The sequence below is a fragment of the Odontesthes bonariensis genome, chromosome 9 (genome assembly GCF_027942865.1).
Source record: "Odontesthes bonariensis isolate fOdoBon6 chromosome 9, fOdoBon6.hap1, whole genome shotgun sequence".
Classification (NCBI taxonomy): domain Eukaryota; kingdom Metazoa; phylum Chordata; class Actinopteri; order Atheriniformes; family Atherinopsidae; genus Odontesthes; species Odontesthes bonariensis.
The window spans coordinates 8238443-8260015 of NC_134514.1; the positions used below are offsets into that span (position 1 = coordinate 8238443).

The 21573-nt window shown below is 43.7% G+C and overlaps 1 protein-coding gene across 4 annotated transcripts in view; it reads left to right on the forward strand.

The window, feature by feature from the left end:
- The first annotated feature begins 444 nt into the window (after positions 1 to 444).
- actn4 (actinin, alpha 4) overlaps positions 445 to 21573 on the forward strand; it is a 63371-nt gene continuing 42242 nt past the window's right edge. For 2 of the 4 annotated variants that reach the window (XM_075472950.1, XM_075472953.1), the window contains exon 1: positions 446 to 875. In XM_075472950.1, coding sequence (XP_075329065.1) covers positions 750 to 875 — 126 coding nt within the window. In that variant the 5' untranslated portion in view covers positions 446 to 749. Of the gene's footprint in view, positions 876 to 21573 lie in introns of all 4 variants that reach the window. The other 2 variants (XM_075472951.1, XM_075472952.1) reach the window with 2 other exon arrangements.

The window sequence follows — 21573 nt, forward strand, 5'->3', positions numbered from 1 at the left end:
AAGTAGAAGGAAGACGCCTTCAAAATAATACCGTTCACGGCTTGAGGGGTGAAAATGGGGTTATTTACACATCAAATCTGCACAAGAAATCATACTCTGACCATTGAAGATCATTTATAGTAAGTGCAAAATGAAGCTTCAGTTATAAAAGAGGTCACACACATTTAATGTTTTAATCTTATGATGTTGTGGGAATGTGGGAATGTATTCTTACTCTGTGTTGTTTTTGTTTGAATGAAAAAAAAAGAAAATGAAAAGAGAAAAACTGAGTACGAGGGGAGGAAAAAGTTTTTTAAAAAAACAAAGTAAAGCTGATAAATTACGGCGGTGTTCGGGTGAAAACGCCGATAAAGAGAAAAGTGTAGCTTTACTTTGAAAGGTGTGAGCGGAAGTTGGGCTCCTCGTTGCCCCCTGCTTGTCGGAGTGGGTGCAGCCCGTAGGAGCGGCCGGTTCCTCCTGCCAGCAGCCACACCGTTTACAGGGACAGCTTTTCCTCTCACAGCAGCAGTGGCTTTTTCTGACTGCACACACCGGATATTCATCACATTAAAAAAAAAAAAAAAAAGCCTCTCACGGCTGGAAGCGGCGACAGAAGAAGAAGGACACTTTTCTGGGACGCGTTTCCCTCCCCACCCCGCCTTGTCTGATTTGGGCCGTCTTCGCTTTCTGCCGTTTTTATTTTTTATTTTGGAACATTTCCCCTGACAGTGTTCTCGGTGGCGCAGTTTTTCTCAGTTTCTTTTGCTGACATGGTAGATTATCACGCTGCTAATAACCAGTCATCCGTCGGCGGAGTGCAGACCTACATGGAGCAGGAGAACGACTGGGACCGGGACCTGCTGCTGGACCCGGCCTGGGAGAAGCAGCAGAGGAAGGTAAGGCGGCCGGAGTCGGGCCCAGCCGGGCCGAGCGGAGCCGGGCTGAAAGAAAATGGCAGGGGTGGGATGGGATGAGGAGTGGAGGTCAGAGACCCAGCCAGGGCCTCGGGTTTGCTCCCTAAAGGCCCCTCTTTATCCTCCCAGCCCGGCTCTCCTCTGTGCGTGATGAAGTCTTGACTTGTGCGTGACATTAAAGCACGTTTCACTCTCTTAAAGGTGATATTTTTCTTTCTCTGAGCGGAAACAGGGCGCCACATTGTTTCAGAAACCCAAGCTGAGATTGTGCAGACATTTCGGGGGCCACGATAACGTGTCTAACGGTGCCTTTTTTTCGGCGGATGTAGGGCGGGTTGGAGGCGGCTTGCCCCACTTCTCCGCCCGCCTGTGTGGCTGGTTGGAGGCCGATAGGACTGAGAGAGGCCAGGCGAGTTTCTGCAGCTCGGTGCTGGAAGCTGTGACCGACACCAGGGTGTTGAGAGCAGAAATTTGGGTGATTAAACTCTAAATCTGCCGTGTATTCAGGGTTAGTGGTGCTTTAGCCTGAGAGGCATCTTCTCTGAAACTCAGGGCCTGCTGGAGGAATTCCTCTCATGGTTAGCATCTCTCTGAACCCCTCAGAGTATTTGAAGCATTGCAGCAATTTTAAAACCAGCTATAAATCCAAAGCAGACCTGAAATTGACTTTAGCCTTGTGTTTTTTTTTTTTTTTTTGGTGAAGAGGGCCCATGTTGAGCAGATTATTGTGATATTTGGTGTGACAGAGGAACCTCAGCTCTACAAGTTGCTGTATTTCTACTCATTTCACTGATGAATGAACCCCCAGTTTGCTGCCAGCTACAATATTACCAAAGAACCTGAAACCGTGTTTATGCCCAATCATCAGCCCACATCTAATCCTCAAAAGGGAGTGGACGTGCCATCTAATGACGGATCATTTCAGGGAGTATTGTTCAACACTGTGGAATGACTGAGTGGCTGTCGTGCTTTTTAGTGGTGTGACAGCATGCCAAGCATTGCCTCGTGCATTTTTAGCAGCATCATCACACATTCCTTGAGATGATGATCATCTCAGAACCCGGCTGGTTCGGTCCTTTCCTGGTACCTGGTTAGTCGGCCGCGTAGGCGCTCTTGTTTGTCTTCAGATCACACGGGTCAAAGGTTCTCCAGAATGAAAGTTTTAACCTACAGATGATTAACAGAGTGAGGCCGGTTGTTCTAACCTGTGCTGAGGATCCTCCAATCAGCAGTCAAGCCTGAGCCGAGAGGCAACCGAGAGCAAATTCCTGCGACGTGTTTGCGCTCACTGTGCCAGTTATTACGCAAAAGTGAGGAAATGTGTCCCGCGGGAACATCCACAGAGAAGCAACAAGTGTGGGAACATGTTCTTTAGCTGAGTGACGGGTCAGTCTGAAAGGTCAAAAACAGGAGTCGGACGGATGCACTCTGACTCTGTGAGGGACAATAATGCAAATTATTTTCCTTGGTCGGGTCTTAAGGCTCGTTTTTGAGCCTTGGTGATGAAAATATTTGTTCCATCGCTGTTCGAGCCTCAAATATCCGATTAGAAGAAGACATTTATCTGCTTTCTTTGTGTCCCTTGTTGTTTTGGTGTTGAAGGACTGGACAGTCATGGGATGACTCGGTCTTTTTCAGGCAGAAGCAAAGTTTGCCCTTGCAGCATGTTTCAGGTTTCATTCACTGAGCAACATTTCTCAACACTCCAGTGCTGCAGAGACCTGTTAATTGCAGTTTATTACAGGCGACGCTAGTCGCTTGGCAAACATGTCATTAAGTCTTTTTTTTTTAATTTAATTTTTTCCACGCTGCTCAGGGATCCGCAGCACGTTGAAACTTGTCAAAGTGCGCAGTGACGCCACCAGAGGTTTCATTGGAGCGTTTGGCAGCGTGCAGATGCAGCCTCTCGGTGACAGTTAGCCTGCGCACATTTCTGGTGTCATGTGGCGGGAAGAAAGCACGGCGAGATGGGCGGATGAGCTAACAAGGAAGGCTTTAGAGTACACAAGCCTGAGGGCACGGAGCAGGCGTGGACTGGTTTAATGCTCCAGCGTGTCACTAAAAGAGTGCAGATGATAAAAAACGTTCATGCAACCTGTGAAATTTAAGGTGAAAACTGAGCATGGCAACAGATCTTTGCTCATATCAAAGTTTGGCTGTGAAGCATTTGCTCTTATAATTCATGTGGTTACTGACGCTGATGGTTATCTGGCTGTATTTTCCTACACTGACAGGCGTTCCACCGGCATGTTTGGGCTGCAGGGATTGTGATATGGACACAGACTCCCCAGTTAGCTGAGACTAATGAAAGGGGGATTTGTAGTAGATGGGATAGTGTTCAGATTCATGTTATGTTATTTTTGCTCTTTTGCAACCAGATAGATAATCACATAGAACATACACAGTCCTTCTACTAAAAGATGTTAAAAACCTCCAAATAATTACAGTAAAACTTTTGAAGTCCTCCGTATCCACAAACCAGGGCAAATAATAGAGGAAAATGAATTGAATTAAGCCAGAAGAAGACCAAATTTAAAGTTAGGATTTGTTCATTTCAGTTTGTTGGGACTAAAAACCAACATCCAGAGGGAGGAAGCTGAAAATCACAATGCAGAAGAAGGGAGTTATCATTTAAAACAGGTTTTATACAACTTTTTTGCACAATTTTACGTGTTAAAGTTAAAGCTGGACGGGGTGTCAGCAGCTTTCACATGTTTTCTGCGTCCCTGGCTGGCAGAGGAGAGTTCATAGGCCCAGGTTGGTTCAGGTCGAGCTGCGAGTGATGCTCGGTCAGCATCCCGGCGCTCGACACTCCGCCGGCTGCATCACAAGCTGCCAGAGCTGCTGTTTTTCCTCCCGTCTACCTCGCTGTCCCAAAACGACATCTAGAAGAATGAAGGGAGCTGAAAATGTTCGAGGAGGGCTGTGTAAACAGCCCGCCAGCTAACAACAACAGGCAGTGGGCACATCTGGAGTCGGGTGTGGCGGAGAAAGGAGGAACTTTTTATCTAATTAGAAAAGTGAGTTGTCGGGCAGATATCAGTGAGTTGTGGCCACTGATTGCGAAGCTTTGCCTGTAATCCTGTTAATTCTGTTTTCTCTGCCTCATGTGAACAGTAGGTCAGCTTAATCCTGATCACACAGTGATATGTGTTCATTGTGTGGCAGCCTCTGAATATACTCCAGGCTTTATCTGCTCGGCTAGGATCATCGGCTCAGACACCTGACATCAACCTTTATTAGATCAGTGGACTTACGGGAATGAACGTGATGAGAGAAGCCAAAGACTTGATTGAATTTCTGTGATAATTAAGCAATTAGTTGATGGACAGGAGCTTTTTTTTTTGGTTAACATTTAACATCTCAAGCCTCCACATGAGCCACGTGGATATCTTGAATCTTTCTCTGACCTTCTTTAGACCTTTAAAACCTGAATTTGAACAGGTGATGATAATAATCCTCAGTATCCGTGTGTCTGTTCCCTGGCTGCCAGCTGATTCCAGGTCAGCTGTGGGAAGGCCCTCCGCCTCAGCTGACTGTGATCCAGAATCAGCTTGTGCGCCTAAACAACGAACCAGTCAGTCAAGCAGACAGCCGGCGAGAGGACAGAGCAGAGAGGAATGTAACCCCTCTCCCCCCTTTTGTCTCTCCCTGTTCTGCCACTGGCTTTGCTGAGAGCACGCAGGGGGAGACATTCCTTTGGTGGCCTATTATAGCCTGTTGGGCTGGTGGGAGTGGGCTTTGGTTTGAAAGGGGGGCGGGGTGGCCTGTTTCTTCTTCTTCTTCTCTTTTTTTCTCCTTTTTTTGCACGACAGGGGGAGAAGGCTTTTGTATGATTGCAGATGTGGTCCATGTGCAGTCCGCCGGGGAGGGAAACAAGAGTTTTCATCCGGTTCGATGTGGAGGAAGTCTTGGCGCCAAACGCAGCATATTTGTTTGCAGAAATGTTCTCGGACGCAGACTGATGGATTGCACTTTGGAGCCATTTAGTTTTCCTCTATTGCAGCGAGCAAGTTCAAAGTTCAGATCAGAGTTTTCGAACAAATGCAGCCAAGTTGGGTGGAGAGGTTTGTGCTGCTCGTGGCGAGGTGTTTGTCTTTGTAAGAGATTTCTTTACGGTCTGTTTCCCTCCCACTTTCGTGTTTTTGGGGCAAAGAGGAGGACCGGCTTCGGCCGATTGTCATCACGGTCTCAGTTTGCGGCTGACGTAACTCTCCTACGAACCGGCTGCTCACAAGCTCACATCCTGGCTGTTGTGCATAGCTGTGAGGATTAGTAAAAAGCATTTCCCACTGATGAATTGAAATTGGCAACAATGGGGACTAAGAATTTCCCCTTGGTCAGCTGCCAAAGTTCCTGTTGATGTTTGAAAGGAGCACTGACCTTTCTTAGCAGCTAATTTTTTTGGTATTCAACATTTTTGTCTCAAGTACTCTGCTAGATTGGTGTGGTCTGAATGCTTAAAACCGCTGATGAGGGGTTTTGGTTAGGTTAAAGAGTAAAATGCAACACGTCATCTGATCTCAGCCGGTCAGATGTGAGGACGTTTTGTGTCGTGCTTCTGAATCGCTCCACAGGTTTCAGCTCAGGAGGCTGAAGGCCAACATTTGTGTATTTCATCAGAGAGTTTGTCTGCATCCTGCTCTTTGTGTTTGTGTTTGTCGGAAAGCAGCAGAAGAAGACGCACATGTGTGTGTTCAGGTGTTTATGAGGGTTGGAGGGGGGTGTCTGATGCTGTTGATCTCTAGTTCCTCATCTTTATGTTCGTAACGGAATATTTTCACCATCCGAGGTCCATGTAGGGAAGTAAACTGAGGAACTTACTGATTGCTGCACGTTAATGAAATGAGCAGAGCTGCAGTGTTCTTCTGGGTTCCTGGTGGAAGGATTACAGTAAGCTCACACCCCCTCTGTTTGTAGGTGTCTAATTGTGCGCCTGTTTTGGTGTTAACCGCCCTCAGCACTCAGCAGCATCTGGGGTTATTATTACAGCAGCACAATCTCGATTGTCCAGAACTGCTCCAAAGCTGTAAGATTATTGGCTGTGATTAAACGCAGATATCAGTCCGAGTGGTGCATCCGGTAACCTGCCTGTGAAAATCTCTGCTTCGGCCTGCATCTCTCGCCCGTCTCCATGGCTGCAGAGTGCAGATAGCGTTCAGATGTGAATCTGCAGCCTCTCTGTTCTGAACAGCGGCGCTCTGCAGGGCTCTTATTTTTGGAAACAACACTTCAGAGCACCGCTGTCATTCTGCACCTGAGAGAGAGCAGCAGAGTTCGAATTCAATGAAAATTTCATCAGTTCGATATAAGAAGCAGAAACCCAGGCCGTCCCCTGCGGTTAGGATGCAGGCTGATGTACGTGTGTGTGTTGCTAACTCTACTGACATTGTTTCTGTTTCGTGTGTCTTCTCAGGGGCAGGTGAAAGGATGCATTTGTGCATCGTTGGGGTTGTTTGGTTATTGCAGAACTGAACTTTTGAAAGGTTCCTTCCTTCTTTTTAATCCTCATTGTTTCAGTCACTCAGCTTCAAAGCTTCTCCTTTATTTTCTTACACAAACCTTTTGTTTGATGCTGCTTCTGTTTACACACATTAAAGATGAACTTGTTATTTATTTAAAATTTTTAACAGTATAGATTTCTGTTTATTAGGGAGGGAGAAGATGGAGTATCTATCTGATGGTTTATCTAAACACCTCTTGCTGTTATTGTTCCCTGCTGAGCTGCTCCGTGTTACAACAGGACGTTTTTATTAAATGATGATAATAATAATTGATCGCTGGCGCAAAATCTAAAAAACATTCCAGGATGTTTTGGCTGTAAAATCAGAGTGAAGCTCGTTTTGTTGGTGGTGAAACGCACAGAACATTATCATACTAATCAGCTCGGATTTGAAAATGTTGTCAGGCGGTAAAACACGCAGAACAAAATGTTTCTGCTTCCAATAAAACCCATTTCAGCGTGGAACTGTCCGCCTCATCTCTGCACCCGTTCGGCGGGTCAGTGTTGTTCACATTGTCTGAGGTCGTCCTCAATCGGCTCGTCCCCTGGAGGCGGCGTGGCCGAGCAGCGAGGACCACGTCCCAGAGGTCACATGACCACATCCACATCAGAGGTGTATGGGAAGGTGGGGAAGGGAGCATCCATGCTCACTGAAAACAGGCTGTTCTTATCATTAAAGCCTAATTAAATGTCAGAGTGACTGATATGACCACAACGTTGATAGTAAATGGGTTGAATAAAGGATTTAACAAACAAGTTGTTTTGTTTGTGATTCTTTAACTCGCCCAGAAGTAGGTCAAAACCTAAAAGGCACACCTTGGTCTTCGAGTAATGTTGCTCCGTAGCTTAAAGCTCTTGGTTATCTGAATATATGGCCACACCCAGACAGGTTTTTCTCCCTTTGCTGTGATAATGGAGACTTAGCGTCGCGCGCACACACACTTCATGCGAGTGTGGTAACAAAAATGTGAGGATGGTAAAGCCTCTGGACACACCTGGGGGGTTTGTTTGACTCTCCGCCCGCCTGATCAGACACCATCAAATATATTTGATTATCTTCTGTTCAGCATCAGACAGCAAGCTGCAAGTCGTTCCTGACCTTTACTTACCCGCTTTAATAATCAGTTGTTTGTACAGTGTTGTGTAACGTGTGTAGCTCTTAAGCAGGAGCTTTGATCAGTATTTTGACCATTTAACAGAAATTTTTTGGTTTTTAAAGCAAAGGGAAAGAAAAGTATGTGAATGCTGAGGCAGTAAGTGCTACTGAGAGATGATTTACTTTATTATTAAACATATTTTCTAACTTTAAAATGGATTCGGAACTTAAAAGGTGCAGTAAAATGTTCTGTAACGACTCACTGTATGAGTGGCGAGCGTTTGAGCCGCTGCCTGAAAGTACACATCAGATCATTGATGTGGACAGATTTCTGCTGTGTCCAGTTACAATATTTAGACCTGTAAACAGCTTTTAAAACAGTCGGCACGGTCACATTCACAGTCGAGTAGAGCTACAGTTGCAGCTTGACCTCCATCCTTGTAACAGTTTGCCAGCGCAGGAGTGGAACGGAGTTATTCTCCAAAGTATGTCCAATACTGAGTAAATGCTCGAGGCTTTCTGCCTCTTCTAACTTTGATTTATTTTACGTCTTTACCTTACCTGAATGGTGGTTTTGTCAGATGATGCTGCGCAGTCACACAAACAGATAAATATGTCAATTAGAGCAGCTTTGTTGGGAATTTGGCTGTGTTAATTTCCACTCACAAAAAGAGGCCTCATGTGTGGAGTACCGAGGACTATTTGAGACATATTGAATGCATCCATGCAGGAGTGATTTGAGTGACTTGAGTGATTTATCTGGGTGTGTTCGTCCTGCTTTGGGAAGCTCGTTTTTGCATGATTTTTGACATGTTTCCCTGCAGTTTAAAAGTCAGATTTTGGTCGGTTAAACGTGTTCCTGTAACGGATGAGGGATGGAGCAAACAGACGAGTGTTTCTTTGCTCCGGAGATGTCTCTGATTGCCTCTGTGAGCTCCTCTTGGATTATTTAACAGCTTTCAAACGGGGCCACTGGGCAAAGAGGTGAGGAGGAGCAGCCTGCTGGCACACACATACACGCAGTGTCTGGATGGTGTGTATTCATGTATGTTGACCCTCCTTTCTCTGAAAAATGTGTCAAACTCTACTGACGTCTCACATGTGCAGATGTGATGTTGGTCTGCAGAGTGTTGATTTTTGTGGATGTTCCTTCTGTTTTCACCCCTGAGGCAGAAAGCTCTCAGTGGGTTGTTGGTTTCAGGGCACAGGAGAGCAGCATTAAATATTTACAGGCTGGGGCCGGCCTTCAGGTTCCTCTGCTCTTAAAGCGGGATGCTCTCCTCATCAGATAATCCTACGCAACACTTTCCCTCCGACTGTATTTATTCCTTCTTGCATTCCTCGATTCGCCTCTCTTTGCCAGTGTCGTTACGGCAACAGCCTCAGACAAAAGGCGGTAACTCGAGTCTGTGCTTCTATTTTCAGGATCTACCCGGTTTGTTTTTGGCCATTTGTGTTGCAACGCCAGATTGTTTTTCTGTGAGATTTTTAGCTCTGGGGCTTCTGTCTGTAAGGTGGGGGGATGTATTGTGGTCAGGCATCTCCAGCAGCAGCCCGGGGCGGCGGGGCCTGCTCATAACTTCGGTCCGTTGCTTTGTTTTTATTTTCTACGTTTTGTTTTTTATCCTTTATCTTGCATGGTGGGGGTCCATTTCAGACTACAAGCCCAGAGCTTTTCCAGAAAGACCGTTTCTACCTACACAAACAGGGGACTAAAGCAGGAGCTCATGTGAACATTTGTAAATATTTACAGGCTTAAGATTTTCAATTGCCAACGTTAGGATTCTGGAAAAACATAGTAGAACAAAAAACGGCCAAAAAACATGTTGCAAGTCTACATTTAGACTTGCGTGCATGGGAGCAGAGAAAGGCAGAGAGCTTTAGACAGATGGGTTATGAACACAGCAGCTAAAAAGTCAATAAAACTTCCTTTGGGTTTAAAAAGATGAGAAAGAAAGCAGGAGGATTCTTCTCGTCTCTTGTGTTGTTTTGATATTACTGATGGAAGAATGTTGGGTAAATATGATCCGAATGCTTTAGTAATCTCCTTATTTAGCACCCAGAATAGAGAAACGTGGCTAAACCGAACAAATCCTGTAAAAAATTAGTCTCAACTGTGAAGAATATGAAAATAAGATGAGTGGAGATGCATCACTGTGATGGCCTCTTGGGAGTTAGAAGTAGTAGAAGTAAAGAGGAAGGAAGGCTCTGAGGTTTCTGTGGTTTTCTGCTCCTTCCATGTTTCAAATATAAAATCACCACACATGCAAACAGTCAAGCAAGTCGTCTGAGTCAGGGCAGAAAGACAGACTGATCGGTGTGTGTCGCCTCTATTCTAACGGACCGGATGGCAGTTCAGCCCAACGGTAGCTGAATCAAAGTACAGGCTGGAGTGATTGGTGTCTGGTTTTGTTTGAGCTGTCACCTCAAATGATTTGATGTTGTCTTTTTGCTCATTTTCAGTCGTTTTATAAAGAAAAACATCAGGAAGTGGAGATAAAGTGCCGTAATTAGGACTTGAAGTGACAGTAAATCATGTTTTGGAGTGCCTGGAGCTGCAGGACAGAGTTGGAGCTGATCTCGATGTGTGTCAGGGAAGTCCTCTGCTCTCACCGCCATCAGCCACGAGCCTACTATCCTGTCTGATCCAATCAAAGCTGGCCTGCAGGGGACTATTTAGCTACAAAGATTGCTCTGTTGGCTCTCCCTTTGACTCACAGCTCTGTGGTGAATGCACAATGACGTGCACATGGAGTTAGCACAGACCCCGGTACCCTGCAGTGGCTTCACAGCAGCTCAGTTTTCGTCTGTGTGAGCTCAGTTTTCTGTTTTTTACACCGGCAGCGTTTCCTGCTCGGCTCGCCACCGCAGTATGAGGCCGTTTCTGTGCCCAGATGCTTTCTCGCCTCCTCGAAGGGTCATTTTGTTTGACCGTCGTGCACACGGCGATGACTGCAGTGATGCACCTTTGACAGGAAGAGGAGGGAAATCTTCTAGATGAGAAAGATAAACAATAAACAAATAAATGCTCACAGTGTGCGTGGAGATAAAAGCTCAAGAGTTCGACTGGTTCGTACTACGGACGCCATGCGCCGAGATGCATTTTAAACCTTCTAAAAATAAGATGCTGTAGTCTTGCGTTGCCCAGCAACAGCCCTGAAGGGGGAGAAGTGGTACTAATATTGCTGCTGTGACCAAACTCTGCACGAACAGTTCCTCAGTGAAACTTAAAGCTGATAAACTGACAAATATCAAACTGATCAGCAGCTGTGCGACCGCAGAAGGCAGCGGAGTCTCCCTCATAGTTTTATTTCAGTAGAAATTATGATTATTTGCTTGAATCATTTGTTGAAGCTTGGAAAAAGCGTGACGAGCGTCTCAATTCTAAGAAGAAAAGCGTTGCCGAGGTGTGAACCAGTCAGAGGAAGTTCAGCATTTCAGCATCTGATTCTTCTTCTTTTGATCCCTGGCAGGTGTTGCACACATCAGCGTCTTTACTGAGGCGCCATGACTCTAAATGACGCCGGTTCTTTTTGTCTTTTCCTGGTTTGATGACTGTTGTTGCATTTGAATTATTGTCCAAACTTAACTGGTTCTGACTCAATGAAATGAAATGATTTTAATCCGTTTGTTTTAAGACATCCTAAAGAATGAATTTAAATGGCCCACACCAACACTTTTGGTTCACTTTCATTAAAAAACGGTGGGCTCAGTGAGGCCTTTATTCCAGTTTCAGTTGGTTTTCTTTTGCAGACAGACTGAAAGTGGTTAAGAGGATCACACTGTCACTGATTCACTGTCCACACGTCCTGGACTGCTCCATATTCAGCTCAAAATAAAGGGGGGTGGTGTAATATTAAAGTCATTTTAAAGGGATTACATCGATCTACACGGTGGTAGCTGCCATGACTGAGTCCTGTACCCAGAGGGGCTCAGAGGGAGGTGGTGTGTTTACTACATTTAAGAGCCTCTGTCTGTTGGTATCTGGGGCACGAGGGTCACTGCATTAAATCAAGCTAAAGTTTTAGGCTAATATGGCAGGAGTGGATTTTTTTCTTCTTTTGATAATCACCAGTTTTAAGCCAGAAAGGGTTAAACAGACTCATGGATGCATGGCTCCGGGAAGCCTTGGGGCGTTTGTCACAATTTGAGGTGTTTTATTGACTGATTTAAAACTCTGTACGGCTCTAATAATTTCTGCTTTCACTGGCTGAAATCCGATCTGATCTCTTAACTTGTCTGTGTGGCTGATGTGACACTCTCAGCTGTTGATTGATGTCCATTTGCCTGCTGATTTGCCTTTGCATCCACTTCACTTGGTGTGTGTCTGTGTGTGTGTTTGAGAGAGAGAAACAGGGCCATGGCCCATGAATCATAAAGCCATAAAGGGCAGGCTGAGCTCTGGAATGTGTGACAGAGCTGACTGAGGGGGTAGCTTTTGCCTCAGTGTGTGTGTGTGTTGCACGGGTCATCAACAAGCGGAAACTCCAAGGAACAAACAATGTGCTGCTCCTTGTACCGAGTCTGGACCCTCTGAGCTCCTGACCCGACGACTCGCAGCACCAGGAAGTCCGTGAAGGCGGTTTACAGGATCTAGACTTAAACTTATCTCATATGAAGCATATTAAACTAAAGTTGAAGGTTATTTCTGGTTCATTGTTGAGGTTTCCTGGGGCCATAAAGGAAAATTAACCATCGTTTGTAATCTTCGTTAGGTCTGTGGTTTGTAGGGGTGGACGAAAAAATTGATTCATGTACATATTGCAATTTCTTTTATGGGATGATTTTAAAAATAGTTTTTTCTCCCCTGAATCGATTCTATTACGTCATATCCGTGTCCAGAAAAGCTTCATCAATTTATTACATTGTGTTAAAACTAACCCACATTTGTGCTGTGTGGACATTTCAATTCATTTTGTAACTGTAAACTTTAAAAAATGCCTCTTTTTGTCTCAGTTGAAATAAATGTCAGCTGCTGGACTGACTGACACAGACTGATGTGCATTGTTTATGGGAATGACATTCCTTCTAGAAGTGTATGATTCAACTTTTTTGTTTTTTAAGGGAGAAGAAAATTGCAATTACTGATTATATCGAATCGTTACCACAGCATATCGTCCCACCCCTAGTGGTTTGCATGCTCAGACTTGTAAATGACTTCAATGGAAAAGGCCTCCTGGTGACACTGTGAAGATTTCACAATTCTTCCAAAGAAAATCAGATAAGTTTGTCTCAATGTAAACAAATGCTTATTTTTAGGTGTGTTGAACCTTTCTTTGTTTTTATTTTGAATATGAATAAAGTTTCACATGATAACATTTTTCCTTTCGGCTTTTATTCCCACAAATCCCAGCGACCCTGTAGCTGCGGCTGCACTCGGTCACATGTCGCTCCTGTTGTCCACTTTCTTCCACAGTCTCACTACTTTCTGAACCATTAAAAGATGGATTCTTTAGGTCGAATCCTGTTTGCTCAAACGATGCTGGCTCCATCATGATCAGCTGGGTTTCCATCCAGTGACGCAGTGGAGACCAAACTGGTGAGGGGTTGGATTCAGCGGGGCTTGTTGTGTTTGGTGATGTGTCCGTGAGCATTAACTACGTTAATCAGTTACTCACTCAGTTTGGTTCATTTTAGAGTTTTAAATTAGGCTACAGCACAAACAGGGTTATATTTGACTCCAGCAGAAACCCAGATATGCTCAGGGTGTTAGCATGCACTGAATTGGAGATTAGGCCATGCGTGCACTCCCTTTTGGTTTGACCTGAGCCTTCTCGGATTGGCAGGATGTCAGTGCTGCAGCTCCTTTCAGTCATTTAACTCTTAATTTTGTGCGTCTGCTCGCCTGTTTCCTCTCTGTTTGTTTCGGCTCCTTCGTAGGAAGCAGAGGGGGAGAAGGAGGTGTGTGTGTTGGTGTCCTTTTCCACATTCCTGTGCTTGAGTGCACACACACACACACACACACACACACACACACACACACACACACACACACTGGAAAGGACATGGGCGCAGTCAGGTAACTTTGAAGGGCCGTTATCAAACTCAAAGTGAACTTGTGTATTTTCGTTTTATCTCAAACTGCTTGCCTGTTCATTGTGCTTGTGTGTGCACCTTGCTGCCGTCTTACATCACCGTTGTTGCCGCGACAGACACTTAGAAGTGTTACCTTATAAGGTAAAACCGCGCGGGGCGGGCGGGCGGGCGGAAAGAAGGAGGGGCAGGAAGAGACTGTTACTGTGACAATGATGTCTGCTGCCGGGCGACTGGGCCGGCCTGCAGCTCCTGTTTGACCACATTTTCTCAAGCACACTCTCTCAGCTATGAGTCTTCTTTTTTTTTTTTATTTCCTCTTCTTTCTTATTCATTTCCCCCCGAGTTGCATGACTCGGCATCTTTGATATGTTCTCTTGGTCTTTTGTCACCTTTGTTGTCTTTCTGTCTCTGAGGTGTGTGCATACGTTATCGTCATACCTTCAGAAGCATGTGAACAACAAAAAAAAAACCCAAGTATGAAGGTTTATAGATGTTGAAACGCCATGCTTCTCATACCACACATGCTATTCACTAATCTCTGAAAACAAGCATCTGCTTTATTTGTTCTCACTCAAGGAACAAACCGGGCTTTTCCCTTCTTTTCCCCTCCCTCTTTCTTCCTCTCCTCCCTTTCCCTCCTGTCTGACGCCTCAACGGTCCGCCGGCCGCCACCTTCGTAGCTTGACGATCAACCGCTTTGTGGCTCAGAGTGGCAGATAAAGGGATGCTGCCAGCTAAGCACGTTTTGGCTCATGTCTCCACGATGTGTAAATGCTTTTCTTTCTTTCTTTAGTGATTAAAATAACCCTCTGCTGAGTAACTGTCTCGTCGCTGAATTTAGCACTTACTCACTCTATCTATAGTATCGTTTACTCATTCAGCGGCAGACTTGTTTACATATTAGAGGCAAAAAAGTGCATTTTAAAGCAGGTTAAAAGTAATTTAAAAAAAGAGCAGGACAGAGAAATATCTTACACACATATTGGTGTGTATATTTCAGAGGAAAAGGTTTCGTTACCCTGTAAATAATGCATGCGGAAAGAGAAGTTAAACTCTCCCACAGTTGTGCTCTCAGAATAATTACTTCTGTTCTCACCAACAACTTCCTCTAACTGACGTCTGCTGGTTTCACATGGTTTTTATCAGTCACTGTTAAAAGTAGACTGAGGTATGAAGAAACTCGCTTCTTAAAATATCAAGCCGCATCGGTCACAAGAGTCTATATATTCTCATATGACGAGGCAATCGGTGAGGTGATGAGAACTTTTTCCAGCACTGTTAGAGACGATGGGAAGTGTGCAGAATGCAGTCGCATCAACAGTAATTCAGGCACAGTTCACATTAGAGGTTACTCACTTTCTCTGGTACAAACGGATCTGCCACAATGTTAAATTCTGCTGGGGAACCTTGAGTTCTGGCATTCATGAACCGTCCAGCTCTACACTGTTAAAGACCAGCTCCCCCAAGGCTCATGGGGGTCTTTTAAAGGTCAAAGTCTCGGTTCCAGAAACCACGGGACACCCGAACGGGTCCGAGGAGAGTTGGCGGCACAAGGTGGATCTTCACAATATTATGCAGTTCGTGTTAATATTGCGGCTGATCGCTGCGCAGTCAAATAAACTGACTAAATCACTGTCACATGTCAGTGAATCATGTTTCCAGAAAGTCTCAGTTCTTTGGCAAAAACAGGCAGCTGGCAGTCTGAATGTGAGCTAATGAAAACCTTGTGTTTACACCAAATAAATGTTCATAATCATTCAGATTTTGGGGTTATTACGGAGTCGTTTCTGTCCAGGCGGAGTCATGATTGAACAGCGTCTGCCTCTTTTGCATTTTGAGCTCGGTTTGGTTTGTATTTAGCCAACTGTGGTGCACAGATGTAGTATGTGAACTATGTATCTACAGGACTTTGCTACCTTTAAAGGTTTTACACACTCATCATTCACTGACTGCACTGCTAGTCAAGTTAGCAGGTTAAATTTCTCTCTAATTTGCTCTACAGACATTCAAAACAGATATTCTTAAAAAGTTAAGACACTCCTCCATATTGTTTTCTTTTTATTGTTTAGTACATTTACACACCAGATATTTTCAGTTCTCTTTTGTGGCATCAGTCTGATTTAATCACCATTTTGTACAAACACGGGGGTCAGTTTTGCATCAAAATAGCAGTTTACTTTCTAACAAAGGCAGGTTGGTGTGTGTCTGTTTCCTGCTGCCTGAACCGATCAACAACAGAAGTGCAGAACTGTCCCGGGGCTCTGGAAAGATTCAGCCAGCGGTTCGAATAAAAGGCCAACGCAAACAGCTGACGCTTCGCCCTGCCAGCTGCTATTAGTGCCTGCCAAACTCCTGATTTGGACCCTGTAAAAAATCAACTCGCACATAGAAAAAGTGGGTGTGTAGTAATAATAATGACCTCAGCTCATTCAGTGATTAGAGTGCTCTGGTGTTGTAATGGGAGGTCAGGCTGGTGAAAGAAGGGGACACCATTCTGGCTACTGGTGGCTGTGGCTGCTCAACAGCTGGAAATGTGAAAAATGAGTAACTCAAAGACCCCACATGAACGCCAGAACAAGGCAAAGGTTAACTCCAAGTTCAAAGGAGGCATTTCTTAAACAGTCACAGGTCCTGCCGGCCTTTTCAGTCACTTTCTTCTTTATTTTCTCTCCATTTACCAACGCTAACTTGATTTTCAGCCAAGTTAACATGTGATTGAGCTGGAAACAGAGTAGCGCGGCCTCTGCTTCTGCAGCATGTCACTGTGAGTATCCAAAGGCCATTAAAAAAGGAGCAGAAAAGTCAGCCATAACGCCTCATATTTGTCTTTAAACTTAATTTGGGAGCATAAGGAGGTGTGTTTGTTAGAATGAGAATCATGTGAAGTCCTATCGTGTCAACTTGGACAAAAACCTGATCTCTTTTATGTGGTTTATCTTTGTGTATACAACCTTCTGTTCCTTTGGGTGGAGTTGAATGAGAAATCCAGGTGCTGTCCACTACCATTTCTTGGTCTCCAGAGGTTAGACTGGCCTGGCTCCTGAACTGGATCTCTTTATCTCAAACTGTTTGCTGCCAAAGAGCTGGGATAAGAAACAGACCTTGCTGATTGTCTGTGTGTTCTAATTTGTTTTAATCTCTAAACTGTAAATGGACTTTCAAAGAATTTGCAGCAGATATCGCATTTCTGAAACGACTCCTTGCGTCTTAAAAATGTCTGACATGATTCAGTCAAATGGCAGACTGATAACACTTCAACTATGCATGTTAATCTTTCTTTACTTATGAAAAGACAATGCCGGTTGAGTCATTCATAAGGAGCTTGTGTGCTGCAATTTAAGCATATTGATTGTAAAATGGTGTCAATCATTGTGACACCACCCTCATTACTTTTTAGCACAAGATTATTTATCCGTTTTCAAGCTTGAATTGCAGCTTCTAGGAGTAAAGGATGGTTGGAATTCTTAGATATGAATTGAATAGAGAAATTGTTAGTCCCTGGTATGGATAAACAGTTGGCATTGTTAGCTAATGGTATGTTTAAATATTGGTATAGTATGCCTCATGGTGAAATGGTTAGCTAAACGCTACAGTATTTTATTGAATCAACGGCTGAAGGTGTTCATGGTGTGGATAAATTAGGGAAATTTTCAGCTAATTATAAATGGTTTAAATAAATGTGTAGATGTTATAAATTACAACTGTTTAGAAACGAGTTGAATGGATTACACAGTTAAATTGTTAGCTAACAACAGTGTGGCTATTGGCTAATATTAATGACCGATTGCTTAGATAATACAATGAAATTATTAGCTAATAGTGAGCAGTAAACATATTTTTTGTGGCTAATAGTTTAAATACTTGGTTATAGTGAATTATTGGCTGAAATTGTTATCTAATATTATAGATAAATGACTAAGATTGTTAGCTAGATGTGCAGCTAAACGGTACAAGTAAATGGCTTTTGTAAATTTAAGCTAATGTAACAAAAAATTGTATAATTTTGGAGTTGTATTGATTTTACATTGAAATTGTTGACTAACAGTGTGGCCAGTAGTTTAAATTAAGATGTGAATTAACAGCCCAATTTGTCAGCCAGTGCTGTGTGTTTACGGTTTAAATCAATAGCTGATAGAATAGATTGAATAATTCAATAACTAAAAACGTGGCTAGCAGTTGAAATTGTTGGCTAATTAGCAGTTTAAATAGTTGGCTAATCATATGAGGAAAGAATTAATGTGTTGTAATTGTAAGCTAAATTTACAGAAAAACTCTGTGGTGTGTGTTAACAGTTGAAATCGAAAGCTTAATTGTATGGATTAAGCAGTTAACTAAAAGTGTGGCCAATAGTTTAAACTTTTTGTTTTAACTAATGTTGTGAATTAACAGCTTAAGTTGTTGGCAATTACAGAGATTATCTGTTTAAACTGATAGCCAATAGTATGAATAAATGTATGGCTATTATAATTGTAAGCTAAACGTACAGATAAACAATTTGAATTATTAGCTAAAGATGTGGAAAAGTGCCTGAAACGGTCAATAATAGTTTAGACAGTTATTTAAATAGTTAGCTAAATGTGCGTAAATGTGATTGGATTACAATACAAGAGTAAATGGATTACATGTTTAAACTGTTAACAGTTTAGTTAAAGTTGGAAAATGTTAGCTAATTCCAGGGAAGAATAGTGGAAGCTTCTCACTGAACAATAAAGTTGTGGATTAATGATTGGAGTGATTAGCTAATTATTGTCAGACACAGGTTAAAATGTCTTCAGATGGACATATTTGAACATGAGGTGGTTATGTTTGATAAAAGGGTTCTTGAGCCACAGTCTTCAGAGGTGCGCTGGAGGGAAATGCTGGACACCACTGGTTTAGAGGAGTGTTGGACCCTGTATAGCTTTAGTTTGGCTCGGTTGGGTTGATGAGATTGTAGCAGACTGCTACTAAGATGCTACAGCGTCGTTTATAAGGCTTCATTAAGACCACGAATGAAAGTATGATTAGTCAGAAATGAATTTAGCCGTTAGTTTCAGGTTTAAACGGACATCTGCCTCTACTTTGGAGTCTTGTTTTATGAGCAATATGAACCAAAATAAACTTTTTCTGGCCTGGTGTTAAAGCAGCGTGCTGAAGCAGCAGCTTGTTGGACGCAGCCCAGTCACCTTTCGCCTCTGCTTCTTTTGTTCTTCCTAACCTCCGTTGACTTTTTACATGAGTCACATTGCACCTTTGACTCATTGCAGCGTGGCAGGCTTTTACAAACTTCCCGTGCACTTTCTTTTTCTGGGCTCGGCGTCATCGGACAGAAGGTTGTGAGTCTTCAGATGGCTGATTTTTACCAGCTCTCACCACTTGCTCAGAGGTTAATGTTTTACATCCTTTACAGTTGGATTCATTCACTGCATTCCTGGAGAATTAACATGGACATCCTCCGCCCCCGCCGTTTCCTGTGCTGCGCCTCTAAAGACAGGAAGTGGATAAGTTAGCTGCTGATTGGTTGAGAAGCAAAATAAGTGATGGTGTGATATGAGAGAAACAGACGCACAATCAGAAGGAAACGCCAAGTACAGATAACTCCCTCTTCTGTGAATAAGATCAGTCTTTTATTCTTAATTCCCTCGTATAAATTAAATGTTTTACTTCACATCTTTTTAAATGAAATCACAGTCGCATTAGACCTTTTAAAGTTCCTGGTTAAATACTTAGCAGCACATCGGCCTAATATAAGGGAGTGTCTTCATTTTAGAGCCAACTTCTTGGATCAGGATCCTCAGTCTTTTATGGTCGTTTACTTTCTTGCCGTTTAGGCACCAGTTAAAGATCACAATAGAGGTGGGTTTTATTTCACCAGTGAAAAAACAGAGGGAGTGGTGTCCGTCATGACTTCAGTCTTGGCTTTTTGTTCTGGACTGGATTGTTTCATGTCAAGTGTCTTAAAGATAAAAACATGACTTTGCGAGCTTGAATTTTTTCGTGTCTGGACCTCTGCTGATTTGAGGGAGAAGCACAAGAGGGAGAGATTAACCACATGATGGCGGGAAGTGAAAGAGATGAAGTTGGTGATTTGAGAAGGAGTGTCTTAAGATGTACTAGAAAGGGAGTTGGAGGGAGGAAGAACATAGCAGGCATTCCTGACATCTTTGTTGTGTCCTTAAAATGCCGAGCTGGCACAAAAAGGCTAATTTAAAGCGAGATGTTTGTGGTTTGTTTTGCCAAATGAAGTGGGTGGAGTCTTCCACAGAGCCGAGACGACAAAAAAGCTTTGGTTTGTCTGTGGAAGCGGTGGATAAATTAACCAGAAAATCACACACATCTGTAAAGTGTTAATGGATGACATTTGCTTTTTATTTTGTTATTCTAGAAAAGTTTTAGACTTCTTTGCATTTTGGCGTCATTTTGAAGAAGAAAGGGCGCCGTTCCGGATAGAAGATCAAAGAGGAAGAGTCATCCCTTTCAGTCGTCGCCCTTCTTCCTCCTCATTTAATCCCAGAAAGACCCCCCCCCCCCCCCCCCCCCCCCCCCCCGCTCCCCAGCCTCCTCCTGCACGAGCTGTCACAGAAGAATTAAAGCCAGTGGCACAAACCCTTTTATTTAAACAAACAGAACATGACTCTCCCTCTTCGGCTCAACTTTTCCCCTCTGATACTCCCCTTCTGTTTGCCAAGGAAGTGGTAGATGTCTCCGTCTGACTGGGCATCGTATCAAGTTGTTTTTTTTATAGTTTTATATTAACTTAAAATGTTAAATTGAATCAGTTAGCATTGATCTATTAAGTCTGGGTGATTTTACCCTCACCCTGAGCTGGTTGCCACACATCATGCTGCACTCAGAGGGTTTTTTTTTTGTCGACTTAAATGTGGCCTCCTCAGAGCGAGCATGATCCCACATACTTTAAAGGATTAATATTTCCAATCTCTTGGTGATTTCCTGGTGGATTGATGTCAGATGAAGAAATCATTGTTAAAAGAAGAGTTGATGTGTTGAGCCCTTTATCACCAGACAGACCGTTCTAAGAAAGTAGTTATCAGAACTACCCTCCTCGAATTTCGTTCTGATAACTATCCTTCCCCAGCGGAACTGTTTCAGTCTGCATTCGCACATGAGTCGGGACCTGATAGGGACTGATGCGCCGCGCGCAGCCGTCTGCTTCAGTGACGTGTTAGCTGTTAGCCGTTTAGCGCTACATTCAAACACAAAACAAAACGGTAAAAGTAAGGAGAGTAGAAAAAACACCACCAAGAAGCTAATATGGAGAGCAGGGAGGCCACTGTGTTTATGGTCTGCATGATGGTGATATTAATCATGGACAATCACATCAGGCGTCTAATATCGAGGCTGGAAGAGCTCACAGAGAGAGTCAGGAGACGATACTTTTTCATTTCACGAAGGAAGAAAGGAGAGCAGAGCGCTGCAGACAAATGAGACCAGTGTAAGTTTAACTTATTAAACACCCGCCGGTTGTGTCTGTGTCTGAGGAAACATTTCAGCCGTGGGGCGTAGCTACCGACCACCACACACCTCCGTTAGATTCGTTCTATAAGAACTATGAAAAGACCCGACCTCGGAGAAGGAGCTAAATAGTTATAGGAACTCAGGGAGAAAGCCCCGAGTTCCTGTATGTCCGAACACGGGAGAAAACGGCCCCGCGGATTAAAAGGTTATTAGAACTGCCAAAGGTTCCTACAGTCCGAAAGCGGCTAAAGATGCATCAGAAGAGTTTCAGGTGCTCTTTTAGTGTGACCCTCGGCCTTTAAAGGGGAACTCCGGGGCATTTGAAGTGCGTTTCCATTGCTAGAGGTTGTCAAATACTGATAGTAGGACACAGAGAGGTGCAAATCTGCGCTCCCTGTGTGGAGATCGCGCTGTTCGCACAGCCTGTCATGCGAGGCTAATACGTGGTGGCTAAGGGGCAGGTGCTAACCCTTCCACGTAAAACAACAACTTGCACACTGCAGAAACGTCACACCACTTTATAAACCATCCGACAATAAAGTCACAAGCCTTACCATCAAAACCAAATGCATGGTTCTCACATTACTGGC